The following is a 21,125-nucleotide window of genomic DNA, read 5'->3' as shown; positions in this document are numbered from 1 at the left end:
AATGTCAGGGCTGGCACACTAACCCATTTAATAACCCTAAACCTTCAATTTGAAATTCAAAATGTAAAGCTAGTAAGGAACAAATGATCAAGCACACAAACATATTAACCTGCAACTAAGAAAAGAAGAGTTATTGATTTTGCTGCTGCCAGGTATCTTTGGGGGGTGAGGAGGGGTGGAATATACCTAGTCGCGTATGTTCATTTCAGAAAGGCTGCCTTCAAGGTCGGGTCAGTGAGAAAAAACGATTGAAAAACGATTAGGCCACACCCTTGACAAATGTAGAAGGTGTATGCGAGCTCCCCCACAGCAAAAAAAACACGATTTCAGCGATTTGAAGGAGGAACACACACTGAAAATAAAAAGATAAGAAACAGCTGCACTTTTGGGTGATAAGGTGGCCCTGCTCTCCCAAGAGCCAGTGTATCGTAGGCCTCCCTGGTACACGTAAAGAAATGAGGACTCTGGCTGCTGTTTGAACTGTAAAATACAGCAAAAATGGGGTTTCTCTGGGCCCGGGTGCTACTGCACCTGCTGCCCTAGTCGAAGCTACGCCTCTGCCAGGAGCCACGCTTAGGGGCTCGCACTGCCGCCTGCTAGTCAATAAAGGTGAGGCGCGTGAGCCGGGCTCCGCCTACAGTGTGCTTACACCGGAGGTCCCTGGGTCACGCGCCGCGCCATGACGCTGCTGCTGCTCTTCGCCTTCTCTCAGGCGGCCTTCTTCCCCCTCTCGCGCGGGGACCGCCTGAGCGGCGAGTTATTCAGGGCTGTCTTTCATAACAACCAGAATATGGAGTTTAAGGGAAAAGATGTGAGTGCCAAAAACACCTAAAACCCGTGGGTTGAGTGGGCTGGTGCTGTCAGGTACTGAGCACACCTACACACTCATTTTAAAGCGATGGAGTACCGGCACTTTTCTACTTTTGTGCAATTCCTTTAATGGAACAGTAGTAGTTCTTCTAGTGAATAGGTGCCCTAGGGTGGCGAGGCCCTACACTTCCACATCCCCATTTCAAACACTTCCTAAAACGGTTTTGCCAATTGAAAAAAGCTGACATCCCTGCCTTTTTCGCCAGTGAGATACTGTTTCTTCACTGTTGGCGTTCAAAACATAAATGTATTCCACGAATGTCAATGTAATTGACCTTTGACAAGATATAATATCTTTCACTCATTTATATAAGTATTGTTTTAACCTATTTTGCACCATTCTGTAACTGTCATTTTTATATTGAAAACAAACAACGCTGTTTTAGCCACAGTAGACTTGAGCTGCAAATAACTGGTGTTTGTAATCGTGTATGCTTTTTGCAGATCAATTCGGCTCTACAGAAAGCAAAGCAGCAACATTCCGGTAAGAAACGTAGACTAAAATAACTGAGCAGTTCTGTAGTTTGGCTGCTTGATACAATTTGATGTAGACGTTCAAATGTGTCATTCTTTGTGACCGCATTTGGGCGGATGTGTGAAGAAATCTCAAGGAGTCCAATTGTGATGTAACCGGTATTCGTTTAGTTGTAGTTTTGTTTTCCTATGTCAAGAACTACAAGTACCAGAATGCAAAGCAAAATTCAGAGTTGATGAGTTAATCTCACATAGCACATCTTTCGCTCAGTGCTCACACAGCTTTCCAGAGATACTAAGTGATCACCCTTCCTGTGAGTGGGACTTTAAAAAATGTACATTTGTGTAAATATTGATGTTTGACATGTTAAGGTGGCAGTGTTGCCGATAAGGCCTGATTAGGGGTGTCCCTTTATATATAAAACACATACACGCAGAAATCTCAAAAGCATACAGCAGCAGGTCTGGGCATTAAGACAGGAGTCCATCTATCTCAGTCCACTTTGGCAAACCTATCCATGGTAAGCGTCCCAAACATCTTACATAACACCTTGCATGTGTGTCAATGGACCGAGAGAAGACATAGGATGAGGGGAAGACACTGCTCAGGTGGTCGGCCTTATGCTGTCTGTCATTAACTCACACGTGCATTGCTGAGCGAGACAAAACGCCGTTTTCCCCAAGTGCTCACCAGCAAAGCTTGTGCAGTTGTAGATTATGAGCTGGTGTTTTAACATCTGTTTATGGAGGCTTTGGCAACCATGTTGAGTTTATAATTTCTCCCTGCTTGGTCTTGCAGACGAGAAGCAAATTTCGTGACTGGCAGCAAAAAAATGCAGATGACCCCTCTGATTTTGAAGAGTGAGTCTTATATAAAAAATAAAATTAAAAAAGAGTCCCAGAAAGGAGAAAGAGCTCAACTTAGCCCTCCATACATAACTGTTCAGCTGCTCAGTGAGGTTCTGGTGGAGAGGCAAAGAAGGTGGGCCCAACAAAAAATTAACGTCACTGCTACCCACAAGCCTTGTAAAGGACGGAATATATAGATTTTCGAATAATTCGGCTCCACGTCTTCACTACTGAAAGGAAGATCAGCCTAGAGAGTACCCTATTTATCATGCCTAGCTCATGCGCATCCAATCCCTGCTAAAGCCGGGTCAATCTCAGGAAAAAGATGGACACACATCTTCAAAACTCTTAGATCTGAGAGAAATCAACTAAAAAAGCCTTGATATATTCTCAAATTCTCACAGAGAAGAAGATTCAACTTATTTTGTACTGGAAGCCCTTCTATGGTTGGAAGGTTGCAGACATAGCGATTAATGCTAACTTCTGGATGGCAAGAGACTAAGTAAATCTATTGTTCAGATAGGGGTGGACTTTGCTCCAGCGTTGTTGTGGGTCTACTTGCTTAGCATTGTTCCCCCAATGGACATTTATATCCATCCAAGAGGCGATGGGTGTTCGCATCAACAGTCAATCAAATTTCAATTAACAGTGCAACCCATTTGGCTTTGTAAGTAAGTGTTTAGTTAGTGTCAGTTTGTTATCTATTCATGTGAAGTAGCACACACGTTTAGGAAATCACATTTCATCTCTGTTGGGCACATTTTATACTTACTGAAGATGATTCTTTATTAATCACACTTAATTAAACTAAAACATTTGTATAAGTAAGTTTTCTAATCCCACAGTAAAGGCACTCTTAAATATGTCAAGTGCAACAGTTACAATAATTTGTTAAAACATACATGAATCATCTGCAAAGTTCACTTTCATGCCATGTGTTTCTTAAGTGTCAGTGGCATTTGTGATGTGTAAAGGGTGGGCAACCTCTGCACTGCACCAACTGAAATCCCACAGTTGTGGCTGGACAAAAACACTCTTGTTGAAGAAACCTCATCAAGATCTCTGCAAATAGTCTTGGAGCAAATGTTGCATCAAATGGAAAGACAATAAACTGAAAATGGAGAATTAAAATCAAAGAAAACATGGATGCTCTTGTAGATTAGAAATATAGAGAAATGCATCCTTTTGATCAAGAGTTATCTACTCAAGTGTCCATTCTGAAATGCAGATTCTACAAACCGATTCCCTTCATATTTATAACAGGCTGATAGCCACCTTATGTGTCTGCTAGAATTGCAAAAAGAACTGCCTGAAGCACTCTTATGTCCCTTCCTGGGAAGGTGAGCTGGAACAATAGTGGTTTACTTGAACAAACTTTAAGAGGCCCCACGATGGCCTCTATTTTAAGGCAATAGACTTCACAGATAAGTGCTATAAACATCCCTCACATGATCAATTGCCACCTACCTTCCCTTGTAAAATGTTTGGTAGAGAAATTGGGGGGTTGGGTACCCCCTATTACTATGTGGTGCTCAACTTGGAGCCAATGCCTGCTTGAGGGCTGAAGGGTAAGCCTGAACTGTTGTATGGAAAACTGGAACTTGATAGTGATGGACAGAGCCTTTTGCAGAAAAGGCTGCGATTGTTGCATTTCTTGTAAGCATTATATTCTACGTCATCCAGCTGTATGCTGAACAGCCTCGGTCACAGGAAAGGCCTCGTGAATAGGCCAAACATTCTGGACAGTACCTACCTTCAGATCTCTCATGCATGGTTGTGGGCAGCTACTGTATGACTTGCCCCAGAAGAAATTGACATCGACATCCGATCACCAATAGGCCAAGTAGATTGCTTAAACTTTCTTCCACTCATGCATGCTAGGAACATCCTTTCCCCTCTGGATAGCAGTAGAACGGGTCCAAAAACCTTTCACCTAGGAATGGGAAGCTTCTACTTAACATATCCCAGCCTTCAGTGGCAAGATAAAATCTAGTTAGAACTTCGTTAATGCAGACTTGATGTCTTTATCCACTGCATTTGATCGTGTTTTATTTTGATTCAATCCCATGTCTTTCTTTCACCAAACTACACTTCATGCTTCTCTTTCTTACTCTTGTAGGGTTTCTTCATCACTGCTCCCATTTTGTCTGTGTTTTCCAATTGTTTGCTTCCTACTTTATCCCTTTTGTGCATTATCTCTTGTTTTGGGTTAAAGTGCAATTATGAAAAATTAGTCCTGGTCCCCAAAATTAGTGCCAGTGCCCACTACCCGCAAGCACTACCTCAAATTAAACATGACTCGAAGTAAACATGAATAATATTTACTGTGACCTTCCTACACCCCCCTGCGGTCCAGTGATGAGTGTCATTTGGAGAAGTCCACAGTACCCTCCTCCACTCTTTAAGAATGTGTACTATCCATTTCTGAACCCCAAATATCGTTAGGGATTTTCCCATTCACCCGATCCTAGACCGTTGGGGTATAGGTTTGGCAAGAGCTGTTAGAACCATTTCTAATTATTCCCAGTTTCCCAATGACTGCAGATTAAAGACTTGGTTGCAGTCTTCCCATGGTCCTGGATTCTCATTTGTTACTAGTGCTGCCAGCCTGTTCTCTGGGCACCATAAACCTATTGGTAGCCCTCAATGCAAATATCATGGTCTCAACTAACTATTTCTCAGAGGTAGGACCCTTAATCCTTGGTAACCTTGAGTAACTAAACAATTCCAATCCATTCTATGGCACCATGAACGTATGTGAGACCAGTTCAGCTACTACTGGTTCTCTAAATGGGCTCAACATCCCCATTACCAGGAGTTGAAGTTCTGATATACAAAACACCACTAGAGACTCCATATTTTGTCCAGTTTCCCTTTTGCCTATCTGTAGCCCACCCTTTCACTGGTTTGAGATCCAGTTTAATTTGAAGGTCTGTGATTGCATTTTGACATTTTAAAACAAAATCTTGTCCACTGGTCCATGGAGTGGTCAGTCAGACAAAGGGCTCATGGATTATAGCCTCAAAGATACACTGATACCATCCATCATGTGAGGTATAAGTGAAACAGCTGGTAGTCAGCTTTTGGGTATTCAACATCATTAAGCATATTTCTCGACATCACAAATCGCAATCAGTGTGAAGAGTAAGACCGCTTTGATGCAGTGCTTGAGCGATTTATGAAATTTAGGTTTCTGGATCCGCTATTTCATCAGCAGAAAACAACTAATACATGAATTTAAAAACAGAGATACATTTAGAAGAAACTAAGGTCATCGACTGAAGAATGTCATATGTTTTTACATTGATAAATGGGTGAATCCAATTTACCTTCAATGATAGAGTAACATACGAAGTGTAGTAATTACATAAGGAGCTGAAGGGCATGTTCCCCATAATGTGCACTTTCCAAGGGAAATTTAAATAACACAGTATTCCTTTCCAACACCTAAGAGAATCCATTGAACCACGTGTCTTTTTTGTGAACTTGCCTCTGTCCTCTCAGAAAACTAGTACATTTGGGAGACCATTCAGTTTTGTAGACTGACTTCACTATCTTGTTAAACCATCCAGGGTATTGGGTGCAGTGGGATATCTCCAAGAGCCTTTGATGCCCAGAATAGCTCGAGATAAATATTTCTTGTGCCGAACAGTAGAAGAAACAAATGCTGCACTAAAGGTAATAAAGATGCCTTCTCTGACATGAACGAAGAACGTGCTAATTCTCTAATAGCCCGTATTCTGATTTATGCTTTTTTGGGGGTGTAAAGTGGGTCTTTTTCTTTTTGTGTGTGACTGGATGGGAAACTCAGCAGTGTCTCTACTACCTTCATGAGGACAAGAACACTTCAGACCTAGTAGGATATGTGATATGGGAGATGACCTGTAAAATTACCGTAACCGGAAGAAGATGAGTCAGTTAAACAGACCACAAGAGCCCTTCAGTGTATAGGAGGCTGCCATTCACTAACCAGTGGATGAGGACAGAACCGGGAGAGAGACCAGAGGGCCAATAAATGTAGCAGCAAGGAGATCACCTCCCAACACCGATTCCCGGACAGATACAAAAAGGACTTGCTTCAAGAGCAAGGAGGCTGTAGGTTGAGACATGAGCTAAGCAAGATGGTCAGTAGAAGACAAATGGATGCCAACCCAGTATAAGAAAGGATTGAGTACTGGAAACCTGGTGCACTAGCTGACCACCCAAGGCATTCCACTACCTGGGAGAGAATGCTGTGAGCGTAGTTCTATGTTCCATTATCTGGAGGCTGAAGAGAGAAGAGAGACAGATAGTAGAACAGGGGCAGACAGTAGAATAGTTGGTGCTGAAAGAAGGGTACAGCAGTTGGAAGAGTGCATGACCCAAAAGAAAGATCTGCCACTGTGTGACCTGAATGCATGCTCTCAAGTTTTGCCATTCTGCTGCCCTGTCATTTTGAAAACTTACACTGTGGGTTGAGGTAATGGCAGTTTGGGCAAGTGTAATACAACTTAAGAGGACTTTCTAAGTTAAACCTGCATGGTTACCTCTTTAGGTGACCTAAATCCTTAGAAGCATCCTCCTAGACTGAAATAAGAAACATAAGCTCAACCAAATTAGCTGAACTTTGTAACCCTGCTAGGCCAGAATAAGCAAAATAGTGTAGCATTGGTGACGGAAAAGGCTGCTCATGCCTGACTGGTGAGAGCATTTATTCCTGCTCCTGGTTTCAATGCAGTCCACATGATTTTCTTCTGGCCAGAGCCCCTGAATTGTTCTCCTTCTTCGAGTAATATAAGCTGAAAAAGTATAAAGTACTCCTTGGCAGTGAAGTTGCCTTCACACCAAACAAAAGTGGGCTGCAAATTTTCTTCCAGTTCTCACGTTTGGGAAGGTGTCCTACTCATTCACCTCTCTGAAAAACCTGCCTTAATCTGCACAGTGGTTATCTCCCGCCTTCATTAGTGGAATGACCTCTATATTGGCCTCCCAACAAATTGATCTCCATCCTGTTTGGCCTGAATTGTTAAAAGTATATCACCCCTGCTTTTGGCTTCCTCCGTTGGCTCCCAGCAAAGCACATGGCAAAATTCCCTCAGTTTTGTTCGCAAAAGTATCACATGACTGAACAAAGGACTGCTTAGCTAGGTTGCCCATTTCTTATCTAGAAAGGTATGATCTGCAAATTGATTGCAACTTAATATCTGTTCAACTATTCCTGTAAAAAAAAATATTGGAGAAAGGACCGTTCATGTGCAAGGATAATCTGTGGGATTCTTTCGACTGCATCTTAGACTGGAAATGATAGGTTGCTAAATCTTTCTGGTCATGTGGGCTTTTAGTTAGCCTTCTCCATTTACTGGGCTTCTGTTGCCTACCTCCACCAGGTAAGATGCCTTAAAATAGCTACTGACTATCTCCTTGGGTCAATTCAGATCCTGTTTTACCTTTTCCTGAAGCATTACCATCTCTTAGCGTTTATGGTTATTGGTTTAGACTGTCAATAAAGATCAGAGTGTGCGCTGATCGGAGGGATGACTCTGATAGTCTGATGAAAAGCACTCAGAAATTACTGCAAGGTTGTTTGTAGCACTTTACAAATCTGACAAATATATATATATATATATATATATATATAAACTAAAAATACATTAATTTATCTCTTTGGAAAAAATGAACTAGGTAGTCTATCTAATTAAACTCGTCTAGCTACAATATTAGTATTAATTCTCAGAGGAGGAATGGCTTTACACTGAAAATATTCAAATATCTGTCTTACTGACATTGCTTTTTGGACAGGATTTTCTGCAGTTTTCAGAACATGTTGAGATTTTTTTTTCAAATTATTTTTTTTAAATTAAAACTGTAAATGACCACAAATCTGAAACACCCCACAGACACCATCCAATTACCACCTGTTGTAAATAGGATGGTCATAGATGACAGGATACTTCTAGTTGATTACATGTAGATGTATTGTAAGACACAGCTGAGCATACAACCTCGCCAGCTGACCAGACCATCAACTGACACTGGTAGAACCCTCTGGTACAGGTTAGAACACACACAGGTATACAGGAAGGCTGAGGAGGTGAAAACACTAAGGAAGGACTAAAGACTACAGTCGGCCATATTACAAGAAGAATCAATGTACATTGATTCTTCTTGTAATATGGCCGACTGTAGTCTTTAGTCCTTCCTTAGTGTTTTCACCTCCTCAGCCTTCCTGTATACCTGTGTGTGTTCTAACCTGTACCAGAGGGTTCTACCAGTGTCAGTTGATGGTCTGGTCAGCTGGCGAGGTTGTATGCTCAGCTGTGTCTTACAATAAATCTACATGTAATCAACTAGAAGTATCCTGTCATCTATGACCATCCTATTTACAACATTTTGGCGACGTTTTCCTGCTGACCAGACCAGAGAAGAAACCATCTAACACAGCCTGAGTTACACCTCGCGAAAAGAACCCACAGCTCTACACCTATGTGCTGCCAGTCTTGTGATCAGAGGAAACAAGAAAGAAGAAACCGCTGAATAAGAGATAAGTCAAATGAATTTTTGCGCAACTAAGAAAATCTTATCTTTTACAAGCCTGAGTTAATTGTTGTTCCCTGGCAGCGCTGACCAACAAGAACTTAAGATTCTGTGACATTAAGTAAGGTGTAGAGAAAACTGAAGAAACTATCCTCAAGTATTTGTAGCGCCTTGTTATTTTTGTAGCGCTTTCTAAGTTACTGCAAAACTCAAGCTAAACTGTTCCCCAACCAGCTGCAGCTAATACCAAGGATTTAAGGGAATTGCCTATGATGGGGTAATGCATCACAACATTGAGTATAATCCAGTAACGTTTAGAAATAAATCCAAAGAATTAATCCTCTGCTCTGCTTCCTGTAATGCTTCTAATGAAGAGTTTGGCACGAGTAACAGCATGGATCTTAACTAAGTACTTTTAAAATTCAAAGCACAGCTGCTGAAAAACGAGTGAATCGGATCGTCACATGATCATTAATCAGTAAATGAAATGAATCATTTTGAGTCACAAACGGCAGACACAAGTTCAAGGTTCATCTACTATGAGTCTTTACTGCTTGTTAATACCGTTATTTTCCCTCCGTGTGTGATCTGCACTTCTCCATGGCCCGTTTGAAAATGATGACGTAGCAGTATCTTCATTTGTCTCAGCTTAGGAGCTGCATGCTCCATAGTGACGTGGAGCATTCTGTGTCAATTCAGCGTCCCTCGTTTCCAGGCTGCATACTTCATCACGCATTCTGCGCAGCGTGTAACGTCACTCTACGGCAAGCGGCCATTTCACTTGTTGTGTTCTCTTGATGACAGGGTTTGGGAACACAACGCAACGTTTTCCAAGTATGGCGTGTGGTGCTCTTTTGATCCGCAACAAGTGATAGGGTTCTGTGTCAACATGACGCCAACGGAAAAGAACAGCTACACGCAAACTGACATTTCGGCTTGGTGAGTGATGTTAGTTTCATGCTTTCTGCGGAGGAAGAAACATGTCTTTGAAAGCATGACGTGACTGTTACTTAAACTGTACCTTTCATACAGCGTAGATTTTCACGAGCGATAAATGCTATATTCAGTGCATATATTCTGGACAAGACTGCCATCTAGTGGATATTTTCTGTATTTATTTCTATTCTGGCAGAAAACAAGAAACGTGTCAGTGAGCTAGCATAAAAGAATAGACTGTGTTTCGTGAAGCAAATGTTATTTTGATCAAACATCAATGTGCAGGAAATTACCTGTGTACACATAATGCCAGTTCCAGCCTTTAATTAAAAGGTACAGAGCGTCCAGGAACAAGAAAGAGAAGCACAATTCAATTAAGGAGCAGAGGCGGGTCGTTCGACATAGAACAGAAAAGTAGTCCCACAATTTAAAGCTGGTTTAAGTGCCTGAACCATGACTAACAAGCAGAAAGGAGTTTTTGTTTTCAGGGTGAATTTGGGGGACAAACCCCTTGGACTCTATCTAGAAGGGTTACCGGTCCATGATCACAAGGGGAAGCTGAAATGGACAAAGGGCGAAATCATTGTGCTGGTGGAGACAAGGTTGTCCCGGATCAAGGAGCAGAATGTCTCAGCACAAAAGATTGGGCGCGTGGACAGAAAGTCCACAACAGGGACAATGGTCCCAAGGGAGACTCTAGACAGCATGTCCACAGTGGGAAAAAGGTCCCAGGTGAGAGTCTGGACAGAAGGTCCGCAGTGGGGACAAAGGTCCCAGAGGAGACTCTTGACAGTATGTCCACAATGGGGACATAGGTCCCAGGTGAGAGTCTGGACAGAAGGTCCGCAGTGGGGACAAAGGTCCCAGAGGAGACTCTTGACAGTATGTCCACAATGGGGACATAAGTCCCAGGTGGGAGTCTGGACAGAAGGTCCGCAGTGGGGACAAAGGTCCCAGAGGAAACTCTCGACAGTATGTCCACAATGGGGGACAATGGTCCCAGGTGAGAGTCTGGACAGAAGGTCCGCAGTAGGGACAAAGGTTCCTGGTCAGAAAAAATTTATCTTTTTACATCGCTTGTTATACTGCACTCAGTAATCTTATCTATGAATGTGGTATCTTTAAAGCACGAAGGCGTATGTTGAACTGTCCATCTTCAACTCGGAGCGTTAAGTGTTGCTGGACTGAAACAGTTTTTGAGAGAGTGGACTTTCTCTTCCTGTTTTGCTGGTCAAAGACAGTTTGGAGGGAGTGCACTATCTTTTTCCTGTTTTGTTAGTCTAAGGGGAGTAGGTAGTGGTGATGCCTATTAGTTGTTTTAAGTGTTGTGTCTCACCTCACACTTCACTTTTACACTCTTTGCCCCTATGTGCTCTTTTGCCTTCATGAACTAAGAAATTAGTTCAAGTCGTCTTAGTCCTCCTTTCCGTGGTTATTATTATTGTTGTTGTCTTCCATGCATCAAGCTTTATTTTTATGTTTGTTTCTTTTCTTTTCTGTAAGGAGGGAGATGTGTTGTACATTGATTCTTCTTGTAATATGGCCGACTGTAGTCTTTAGTCCTTCAACTGACACTGGTAGAACCCTCTGGTACAGGTTAGAACACACACAGGTATACAGGAAGGCTGAGGAGGTGAAAACACTAAGGAAGGACTAAAGACTACAGTCGGCCATATTACAAGAAGAATCAATGTACAACACCACCCTATTCCCATCACCTTTTATTTAACCTGTCTTCTCGTTTTTACTTCCTTTACTCTCGTCTTTGCGAGGGATATGCCCTGGTTATTTACCACCTTTCTCCTATCCTTCTTGGATTAATCAAGAAAAAATGCTAGTTTCAGCACCTGGATACAGGCCGCATAAACAATTTGTTGCAAACTCTAGTGGCATCCATACAGGCGTATGGATGGCATCGCTGATGTTTGCACACTGCATATAGTTCTATAGTAATTTTATATTTTACAGTTCCACGTGCATGGAATAATGGAGCAACACTATGCCTAATTATGTCTATTACAGGCATAGATTACAATGCAAGCTGATGGGGTGGCATTGCCAATGCTTGTTTGTTTTCCCCTGCTGATCTGTGTTTGTAAGATTTTTTAAATTCGATTTCCTTGTTTTTTTCTTCTTTAAATTTAGAGCCATGACACCCACCCTGAATACCCATAGTTACAGGAAAGTCAATTATTTTTCCAAGACTATTTCTCTGCATGGATGCTTTCTGAATGGTTAATGTTTTTCTTTTCCAGAGTTGACACAGCATGTGTTGTCCTTTGTTCCTGGCGAGAAGTGTCATTCAATTATGACGGAAGATTCTGGAACTTTTTCCCTTCCGATGAATGCAAGCAACTCACACAGCAACATCTGGTGTAACTGGATCATATGGGCAGGCCCCAGAAGACACATCACGGTTAATATTACGGGGTTTACGTCTAATGAGGACTGCACCAAGAACCAAGATGTGATCATCTTTCATGCTATTGCTTCCACTGCAGAAAGTACTGTGATCTATGCTTGTTGGAATAAAAATATCCATTCTTTTTCTGCTCGAGCTATTGCTCTAAATGTTGTTTACGTGTCAGGGAGGTCTTCCCAGATGCTTGAAAGTGCCTACTTTAAAGGGACCTATTCCGTATATAAAGACCATAAGGACAATCATTTAAAATACCCTTCGCTTTCTTCACTGGTTGCAAAAGAAAAGGGATGGCACAATAAGAGCGGAGAAAGTAAAACCTCATCAGCTCATCTTTTGGGTTCATCAGTTGCTGTGACCAATGTGCCAATCAAAGGGAGGTATACGGGTAGCATTAAAACTACCTCACACATACCTTCTTTTCGTTCGTTTGCTACAACATCATGGAAGAAAACATCTTATAGGAGAGAAGAGTTCCTCAGTCAGTTAAGACCTACAAATAACTCAAAAGGTGCACACAGTTCTACAGATGGGGATGTCACTATAAGATTGGGAGATCAAATAGTTATGGCCGTGGCTGCTAAGCAGCCAATGGATACAAATGGTGGTGTCAATATGCAAAGTGTTTCTCAAACCTCAAGCTTTCCAAAAACAATGTGGCTTTTCACGACAATCAAAAACCAAGTAAAGTCACTTATTACGCTGAATGCCTACGCAAGTGCGGAGAAAGAGGGAGGACAAGTACCATCAAAAAATATACAGCCTTTCCCAAATGTGAAACAAACTGTTCCAACAAAAAAATTGTACCAGGTTTACAACTCCTTTTCACCGGTGAGTGACAGTGACTACATACAAGCAGAGCTCATAGGTCAGGATAGTGGGACTATTAAAAACGATTTCTCTAAAAAAGGTCTGTTGTTCACTACGGAATTCAATAATTTAAACCAGGCTGTGCACATTAGCCGATCAAAACAGAAATTCCCAGTGGAGATGCCAGTAGACAAAGGTGATGCTGGAGCAACTCGCCAAATGCAAGATGCATTGTCTCAAACAGTTGCCACGTATGTGGGAGCGAGTGTAGAGTCTACAAAGGTTCACAAAAGTGCACTCAGAGGGTATTCCATCACAGCGAAAAGCACACCTCAAGGTAACCCTGTTTTTACCATCCAAACCCCCTCTTCGAATTTGGTGATCACTACAAAGACTGTTAAGCAGACCCCATTTAGAGACCAACAAAAGTCTGCTGATTCTAAGCCTATCCAGTATTCAACAAGCTTCCAGGATGGAATAAATAAGTTGACATTGGAGCACAAATATGGATCTTCGGTCTCTGATGCATATGGCAATGGGGCCTCTCCTGAAAAAGACCCAATTACAAAAAACACTTTTTTCATTAAATCTCGGAAGAACAGGAAGAATCCCTTGTTTAAACCTGACCGGAAGAACAGAATTAAGAATCTTAAAATGGGTGAAAAAAATAACCAGTCTGAACCCATATTTCTAGAACTTAGCAATTCTAACTCGGTAGCTACTCCACCTGTGAGGGTTGTTAAAGCTTTAAAAACTCAAACCTTAGTATCTGCACAAGGAAATATTGACCCACAATCTCGAGAACCTCCAAGTTCTCCTTCACTTCAGGAATCAACTCTTTGGGTCAGCGGATTTTCTCCACCGGGTGACCTTGTAATGGAAAAACAAATTGCCACCGTCAGATCTCTGGACAGCACTACTGTGGAAGCAGGACAACAGGATGATCCTTTTGGTATGTACATTCTATTCATGAAATGCCTTATATTGTGATGCTAGGTGTTTGGGTTTGAGCTGTGGGTTTTTTGCCAGTGCTTTTAGCTAAGTGTGTGCGTTGATCCCCTTTCATGTACTGCGCATGTGTTAGGGTCTGTCATGTAAAGCCTTGGGTATGGAGGGCGGCAAAGCTAAATCTGGGACCATACTTGCATACCCCAACTCTTTGGGATACTATAGGACAGAAAATCAGAGTTGAGCATGCAAAATAGTCTGTAATCTGTTGGATCGCGATATAAGAATGGAAACCCTTGTGTTCCGCTTTGGCGCACACGGAGTTACTTGTGTAATTTGCCTTGCAAATTATTTTTCTCATCCTATTGCCCTATCTTGTTTCAGAGAAAAATAGCATTTTCTGTAATGCTTGTAGATTGACATTGTGAGATTTTCTTTGGAAACGTTACAGCTAGAATGTAGGCATTTCCAAACGTGAGCCTGCATAATGTAGATTTCTGTGTTTTCGAAGATAATGTGATGAAAACCCAGAATGAAAGTGCTTTAGGGGGTGGTATTACAATATGGATTCTACAATTTTTATTTGACTATACCTATGATAGTTATGATATGCCATTTGTTTTATAATCTAGGTGTCCAGTTGTTGCTTGCCAATTATTTCATTTGCCGCCAGTCAGTTTCTCTTGGCCACCAGGCTGTGGTAGGGTATACCGGCCTGCCATGCCGAATGGAGAAAATAGACTAGTGTCCCATGACCGCTACCTTATAATGGTGTTGGCTGAAAAGGAGCAATGTTTGGCACACATACCCAGCCCCGTTAGAGACTGAACAGGTTGGGGGTTCCCCTTTGAACTACACCCTCAGGTAAACTCATAAACCGAAACCAATAGATTTGTATACTAAAAGCTTTTATTTTAAATCTATATAGTGCAAAACATTTTTAGCAAAATGGTTGAGAAAATCCCACATATATATATTGGAAACAGAAAGGATAAACGAATGATTATATTAGTCAGTTTACATTTCCTGCATGACCTAGATCTTATTAGTAATAGGTATTGAATTTGACATGAGGAGAGATGAGATGCAGAATCCACAAACCTGAGACCAAGAGTTAGCGCTCACCAAGGTTACAGTGTGTAGTCGACTATGTATGTGTCTTATGCCAACTGTGCCCTGGAAATGGTTCCACTTGGATTAATCTGTCCTCTCTGACAGCGAGAACGCCCTATTGGTATAATGTCATTCTCAGGTCGATTTCAAAATCAAACACAGTGATGTGAATGGTTGCTTGAGAAATTGCGAAAATATGCTTGTGCACAAAACGTAGCAAAATAATGCAGTGGTGGGTGCCACATATTTGCAGTATTTTGTTTAATAAAAAAAACCCTTTCTTTTCAGTTTGGAAACAAGGTGATACATTGTATACCAGCACTTCACATATTATATAGCCAGTCATCCAGCTATCAACTTGAGGGGGTTTGTTACACCCCCTTGTCATGGCAACTCTACAATTACCTAGTGTTCAGCACAGAAGGAATAGTAACATTCTATTAAAGAACATCTAACACAGGAATACCACTCCTAGCAGACGCGTGAGCCCGATAGATTTGCAACAGCCATTTGAGATATCTTTTACATACCCCAAAAATTCTATCAGAGGGGTGGTCGCTAACTCAATTTGCATCATCTATTAAGGCAGCCGACATGCAGTGCCAAAAAGGCTTAAATCTGGAGGCACAGCCGGGCGACGTGTAGTAGTGGTTCATAAAGGAATAAAGTCCAGACAACTCCAAGATAAAAACAGATAGTCATCCAATGGAAGGTGTGCACGTCACCGTGACACGCTGGTAATGCTACGAGAAGAATAGTGAAGGAAATCGAATCCTTACGGAGATGAGATTAAAGAATTAAGGTACGTCTTGTTATGCTTCAAAGTATGCGTGGAGGCAACGGACACCTTGCTCGCCTCCGAATGCGCTCGTTATGAAGAAAAACACAATTTTCGACAATCTTGACAGTCCTTTGAGTTATCCAAAGATAGCGGGTTTAAATATTTCCATTACACTTTTCAAGTCAGATAAAACTTGTCAAAGTCGAACTTGCTGGAAAAACAACTCAAAATGCCAGAAAATTTTAAAACAGTTTTGGAAATGATGAAAAACCAACTATCTCAATTCTTCTTCTGGTTGCAGAAAATAACTTAGATTTTCTGTTTAAATGCCAATACTTAAAGCATAACTTTTATAAAAGTAAGGCAAATAGTTTCTCTTTTTAGTTAATAAAATATATCAAAAAGATACAGAGTTGCTTGTCAATGTGTAGATTTCAATTCCATGAAATATTCTTGACTGCAAAATGAAGTATAAGATTTTTCCTTTAGTAATCAAAAATCTTACTTGTACATCTGCAACTTTTCCAGCATTTTATATCCCATAAGAATAAATCCATACAAAGAGTGCACTGCAGGGAATTTTTTTTTATCCAAGATGTCCATAGAATAATTCAAATAGTTGAAAATCAAAATTATATAAAAAAATGTCTAAAATATGATCAGTGGATGCTCCAGACACGTTGAAAGAAATCCCAAATGTCGCCAATATGTAGTAGTGGTTCATAAAGGAATAAAGTCCAGACAACTCCAAGATGAAGTAAGCAGGTATTTAATGGAGCATCCACCTTCTTGAAGATCAGCAGTGTAACTGACAACTGACTGATCTTCAAGACATAACATGGCATGACCTATTCAAAGACATACAGTGAGAGAAGGAACATTACAAAGGAAAGATTCTACCTAGAATGAACATAGAGAATTCCAAGGAGAATTCTCAGCCAACACATTATACTACACGAAGTGTAGGAAATCAGCCTCCTCCTCTCCTTGATAAATCAAATCGTATTGGACCATACCGAACCTTGCTGACTGGAGTATAGTATACACCATCTATGAATTTGAGCTGGATTAGCCGGACTTTGCCATTTGTGCAGACAACTTTTAATTGTCGAACAAAAAGCCATTGTGAAGTAATCTCTTGAAAGATGATGCAGGAAGCAGCGTTATATTGATTAGTAAGATTTATTGGAGAGAAGAGTAAGTAGAGTCTAAACAAGCTTGAGTCAACCGATCTATCTGGAACTCCTGGAACCACTCTTCACTCTGAGTGTTCCGAGTTCCATATAAGAACGGAGGACACCACACATCCCTCCTTAAAAGAAAAAGTACAAGTTTAATACAAAAAGAAAAATGATAATTCATTACATTTTTTCCAATAGAATAAACAAAAATAACTATACAAGTTATCTTCTCATAACGTAGTCTTTACACCAAACTGTTGTGTATTTTTTAATATGACTCAATCTTTGTCGATTTACATCCAAACTATGTTCACACTTTCGCTTACAAATTTGGAAACCTTTACTACCTTTGAAAGACTCCAAACATTGCCATCTGTCAATTCTACTACCTGTTTACCTACTCTGACAACTAGCAAGGGATCAGAAAACCAAAACTCACCAGTCCTAATAAAACCAGACTTCTTCACCCGCACCCAATCACCAACTTTGCATGGAGTACTGATAATAGAATTCAATTCTTTGGACTCTGATCTTTTAACCCTGCCACTCACCAGATCTCTCATCCATTGTTGACTCATATTACAAATACCCCTTCTCCCTTGCATTTTTTCGAAAGGAGATAAATCACCTTAGTTTCTGGGAGTGTTCCTATAATTCCATAGAAGTTTTCTCACAGCATCATAACAATTTTGGCCATTACATAAAGCTAGTTGCAACTCTTCTTTCAACACTTAAATCCATTGTTCCACTATACCATTTCCTTGTGGATAATATACAGAGGAACATTTATGAACTATTCCATGATTGTCAAAAAATGACTTCATTTCACCCGACGTGAACTGTACACCATTGTCGGACAACACGGAAATGGGAAACACTTCCTTTTCAAAAATGCAATTAAGAAATTCAATGACTATCCTGGATGTTACATGTGGCACGAATTTCACCTCTGGCCATTGAGAAAACTGATCAATCAAAACAATGGCATAAACCGGATTATGACCAAAACTCATAGGGCCAGCAATGTCTATTGATACACATTCCCAAGGTCTAGAAGGTCTTGAAACCGAATCACGATGATAACTTACGGTTTTCAAAGATTTGTCACTAATTGTACATTCAATGCATGATCTAACCATTCTTTCTATGGATCTATCAATTCCAGGCCACCAAAATTCACACCTGATTCTCCTTTTCATACCAGTCATGCCAGGATTTCCTTCGTGGGCCATCTCTAGAACAACATCCCTGAAATCTTGAGGAACGACTAATTGCAATCCTCTCAATAAGATGTTGTTTTGAATAGATAACTCTTGAGCAATTTGAAAGAATGGAAACAGATCTTGAGACAGTACAGCTTTCTTTGGCCACCTGTTTTTTACAAATGGCATGACACATTTGTAATCCTCATCATTATTACAAGCAGTTCTCCATTCCTCTTCTTTTATGTATCCTTTAGAAACTTCACATATAGAGACAACTCTATCTGGATCCTCATCACAAGCAACAATGTTGTCATCATTAATGGGTAGTCTTGAAAGACAATCAGCTAACACATTCTTAGCACCAGGAATGTATTCTACCTGAAAATGGAAGTCTTGTCATTTATATTGCCATCTAGCTATTCTGGCAGTAGCTTTACTACATCCTTTTGTTGTGAATAAATCTACTAGTGGGCGATGGTCTGTTCTTACTATAAACCTTGAACCGTATACATATTTACGAAAATATTCAATTCCCCACCAACAGGCAAGAATTTCTTTTTCCAAAGTAGAATATTTGTCTTCTACACCTCGTAATGGTCTGGATGCAAAAGCAATAGTAACAAGACCTTCTTTTTGCTTTTGCATTAGCACAGCGCCTATACCTACGTTACTAGCATCAGAAATGATGATAGATTCACAAGACGTATCAAATGGGGATAATGAAGGTGCAGAAGCAATGTATTTCTTAAGATAAGCAAATTGTTCTTTGCAGTTGGAATCCCAAACAAATAATTGATGATTTTTCATCAACTTTCTTAAATGCTTGGTTTTATCGGCAAAGGTAGGAATAAATTTGGCATAGTATTCTGCTAATCCTAAGAAAGACCTGAGTTGATCTTTATTCACAGGTTCGGGGGCATCTTCAATGGCTTTTACTAAACTTTGCTTGGGTGAAATACCTTTTTTACTGATAGTGACCTAAATAGTCAACTGACTCCATGCCAAATTTACACTTATCTTTGGTTAATGTCAACCCATTGTCTTGAAGAATAGACAAAACTTGGTATAGAATCACTGAGTGCTCATTTACATCTTTCCCAAAGACCAATATGTCGTCTTGAAAATATAGTACATTTGTCAGGTTCTTAAATCATTTATGCATGACTCGCTGAAAGACTGAAGAGGCTGATACCAACCCAAATGGCATTCTTTTGTATCGATACGCACCCTCTGTTGTGATAAAAGATGTCAAGTGTTTGCTGTCCTCATGCAATGCTATCTGATGATATGCGTTAGATAAATCTAACATGGTAAAAATAGTGGCATCTTTAAGTTTTGAGAACATTTCACCTATATTCGGGAGAGGATGTCTGTCGACCCAAACATTGGAATTAAGATATCTCATGTCGACACATAATCTCACCTTACCATTAGGTTTTCGCGCGACTACAACTGGTGAAAGCCATTCAGATGATTCGATCTCTTCTATAACATCTAATTTACAAAGCCTCTCTAACTCTTTCTTGACAGAATCCCTCAATGATAATGGAATATTTCTAACTTTATGAACTTTTGGGATGGCATTATGCTTCAATATAATTTGATGCATAAATTTCTTGTAGTCCTAATTCTGACGAAAATACTCTTGGAAACAATATTTCCCATTCATTGTTGGTGACTGTACAGACTTGGCTGATAATATCTGAGTAGCCCAATACTTGTTGAGGGTGGTTGGGGTCTAATTTAATCATCAAATCACGTTGTTGTGGCCACCCTAACAAACATGAGCTCTCTTTGGCAACATAAACTCTCGAAGTTTTTCCTTTAAATGAAATGTCAGTAGTAAAATAACCTAAAACTTCTATCGGTTTTTTGCCATAACCAACTAACCTAATGTCAGATGGAAGTAAAGATACATTGGGAAATTCTTTTAGCCATTCATCACCAATCAATGTGTGTCTGGCACCTGAATCCGTCATGACTTTTATACATTTTGTACCTATCTGTAACATGCAGAAAGGAGCATCCTTTTTTTCTTAATCAATTTCATACACGGTTAATAAGTTGTCACAATCATCTACATCACTATCAACTTTATGAACATTTTCTTGTTTAACATTTCTGACATCTACAGTATAGTTTTTAAACTTGTTCCTACTCATGCACATTCTAGCAAAATGTCCTTTGGATCTGCAGTATCTGCATACTTAACTTATTGCTGGGCATCGTTTGTCAGTGGCAACGTGACCAGGAAAACCACATTTAAAACAAATAACATCTCTCCTGATGCTGTTGTTCACTGAAGATAAAGGTTTGTTGGAATTGTTTTCTGTAGATTTCTTCCTAACTACTTGGACTTCGGATGATAATGTTTTCTTTTCCGATAACTCTTTCGTTTTTTTTTCTGACAATTCTTTCATGCCTAATTTCATGTCTTCAAAACAATGAGCTATGTCAAGAGCTTTGGTAAGAGTCAATTCCTTTGCATCTAATAATTTTTCTTGTAACTTGACATCAGCAACATTATGTACTAATTGATCCCTTACCATTTGATCATGAAAGTCTTGGTAATTGCACTTTGCCGCCAAAATTCTTAAATCTTTTATGAATGAGTCAAAAGTTTCGTTGGATAATTGTAGTCTACTCAAAAATTTGTGGCGAGCAACAACTTCATTAACCTTTTTTATATACTGCTTGTCCAGCTGCATTATAGCATTCTCATAAACATCATTTTCCTCATCGCTGGAATTGTCTATAGCTATTGGAGGTAAATGACTTAGAACTTGTCTACCTTCTGCTCCAAGAGAATGTTTCAAAATTGCCAATTTCCGCTTGTTAGTATAATTATCACCTCCAATTGCTTCTAGAGATGCTTCGAAACCCTCTCTCCATTGTTTCCACTCCAATGGTGGTTCACCTGGAGAGGCTAGAAATGGAGGCGGAGCGTTGAAGCTTTCCATTTATAATACTACTTGTGTCCAAATAACATAAAACTGTGCTAGGTACTGAAATTGAGTGTTAAATAT

At 40.2% G+C, this 21,125-nt stretch overlaps 1 protein-coding gene across 2 annotated transcripts in view; it reads left to right on the top strand.

Annotated features, from left to right (window-relative positions):
• The first annotated feature begins 638 nt into the window (after positions 1 to 638).
• Positions 639 to 21,125, top strand: part of LOC147709030 (uncharacterized) — a 200,615-nt gene continuing 180,128 nt past the window's right edge. The window contains exons 1-3 of one of the 2 annotated variants that reach the window (XM_086927635.1): positions 639 to 811; positions 1,315 to 1,354; positions 11,898 to 13,823. In XM_086927635.1, the coding sequence (XP_086783761.1) occupies positions 680 to 811; positions 1,315 to 1,354; positions 11,898 to 13,823 (2,098 nt within the window). In that variant the 5' untranslated portion in view covers positions 639 to 679. Of the gene's footprint in view, positions 812 to 1,314; positions 1,355 to 9,502; positions 9,646 to 11,897; positions 13,824 to 21,125 lie in introns of those variants that run through there. The other variant, XM_086927637.1, reaches the window with a different exon arrangement.

The sequence above is a fragment of the Lissotriton vulgaris genome, chromosome 6 (assembly GCF_964263255.1).
Source record: "Lissotriton vulgaris chromosome 6, aLisVul1.2, whole genome shotgun sequence".
NCBI classification, from domain to species: domain Eukaryota; kingdom Metazoa; phylum Chordata; class Amphibia; order Caudata; family Salamandridae; genus Lissotriton; species Lissotriton vulgaris.
The sequence above is the reverse complement of the archived record's forward strand: the minus strand, read 5'-3'. Positions and strand labels throughout refer to the sequence as shown.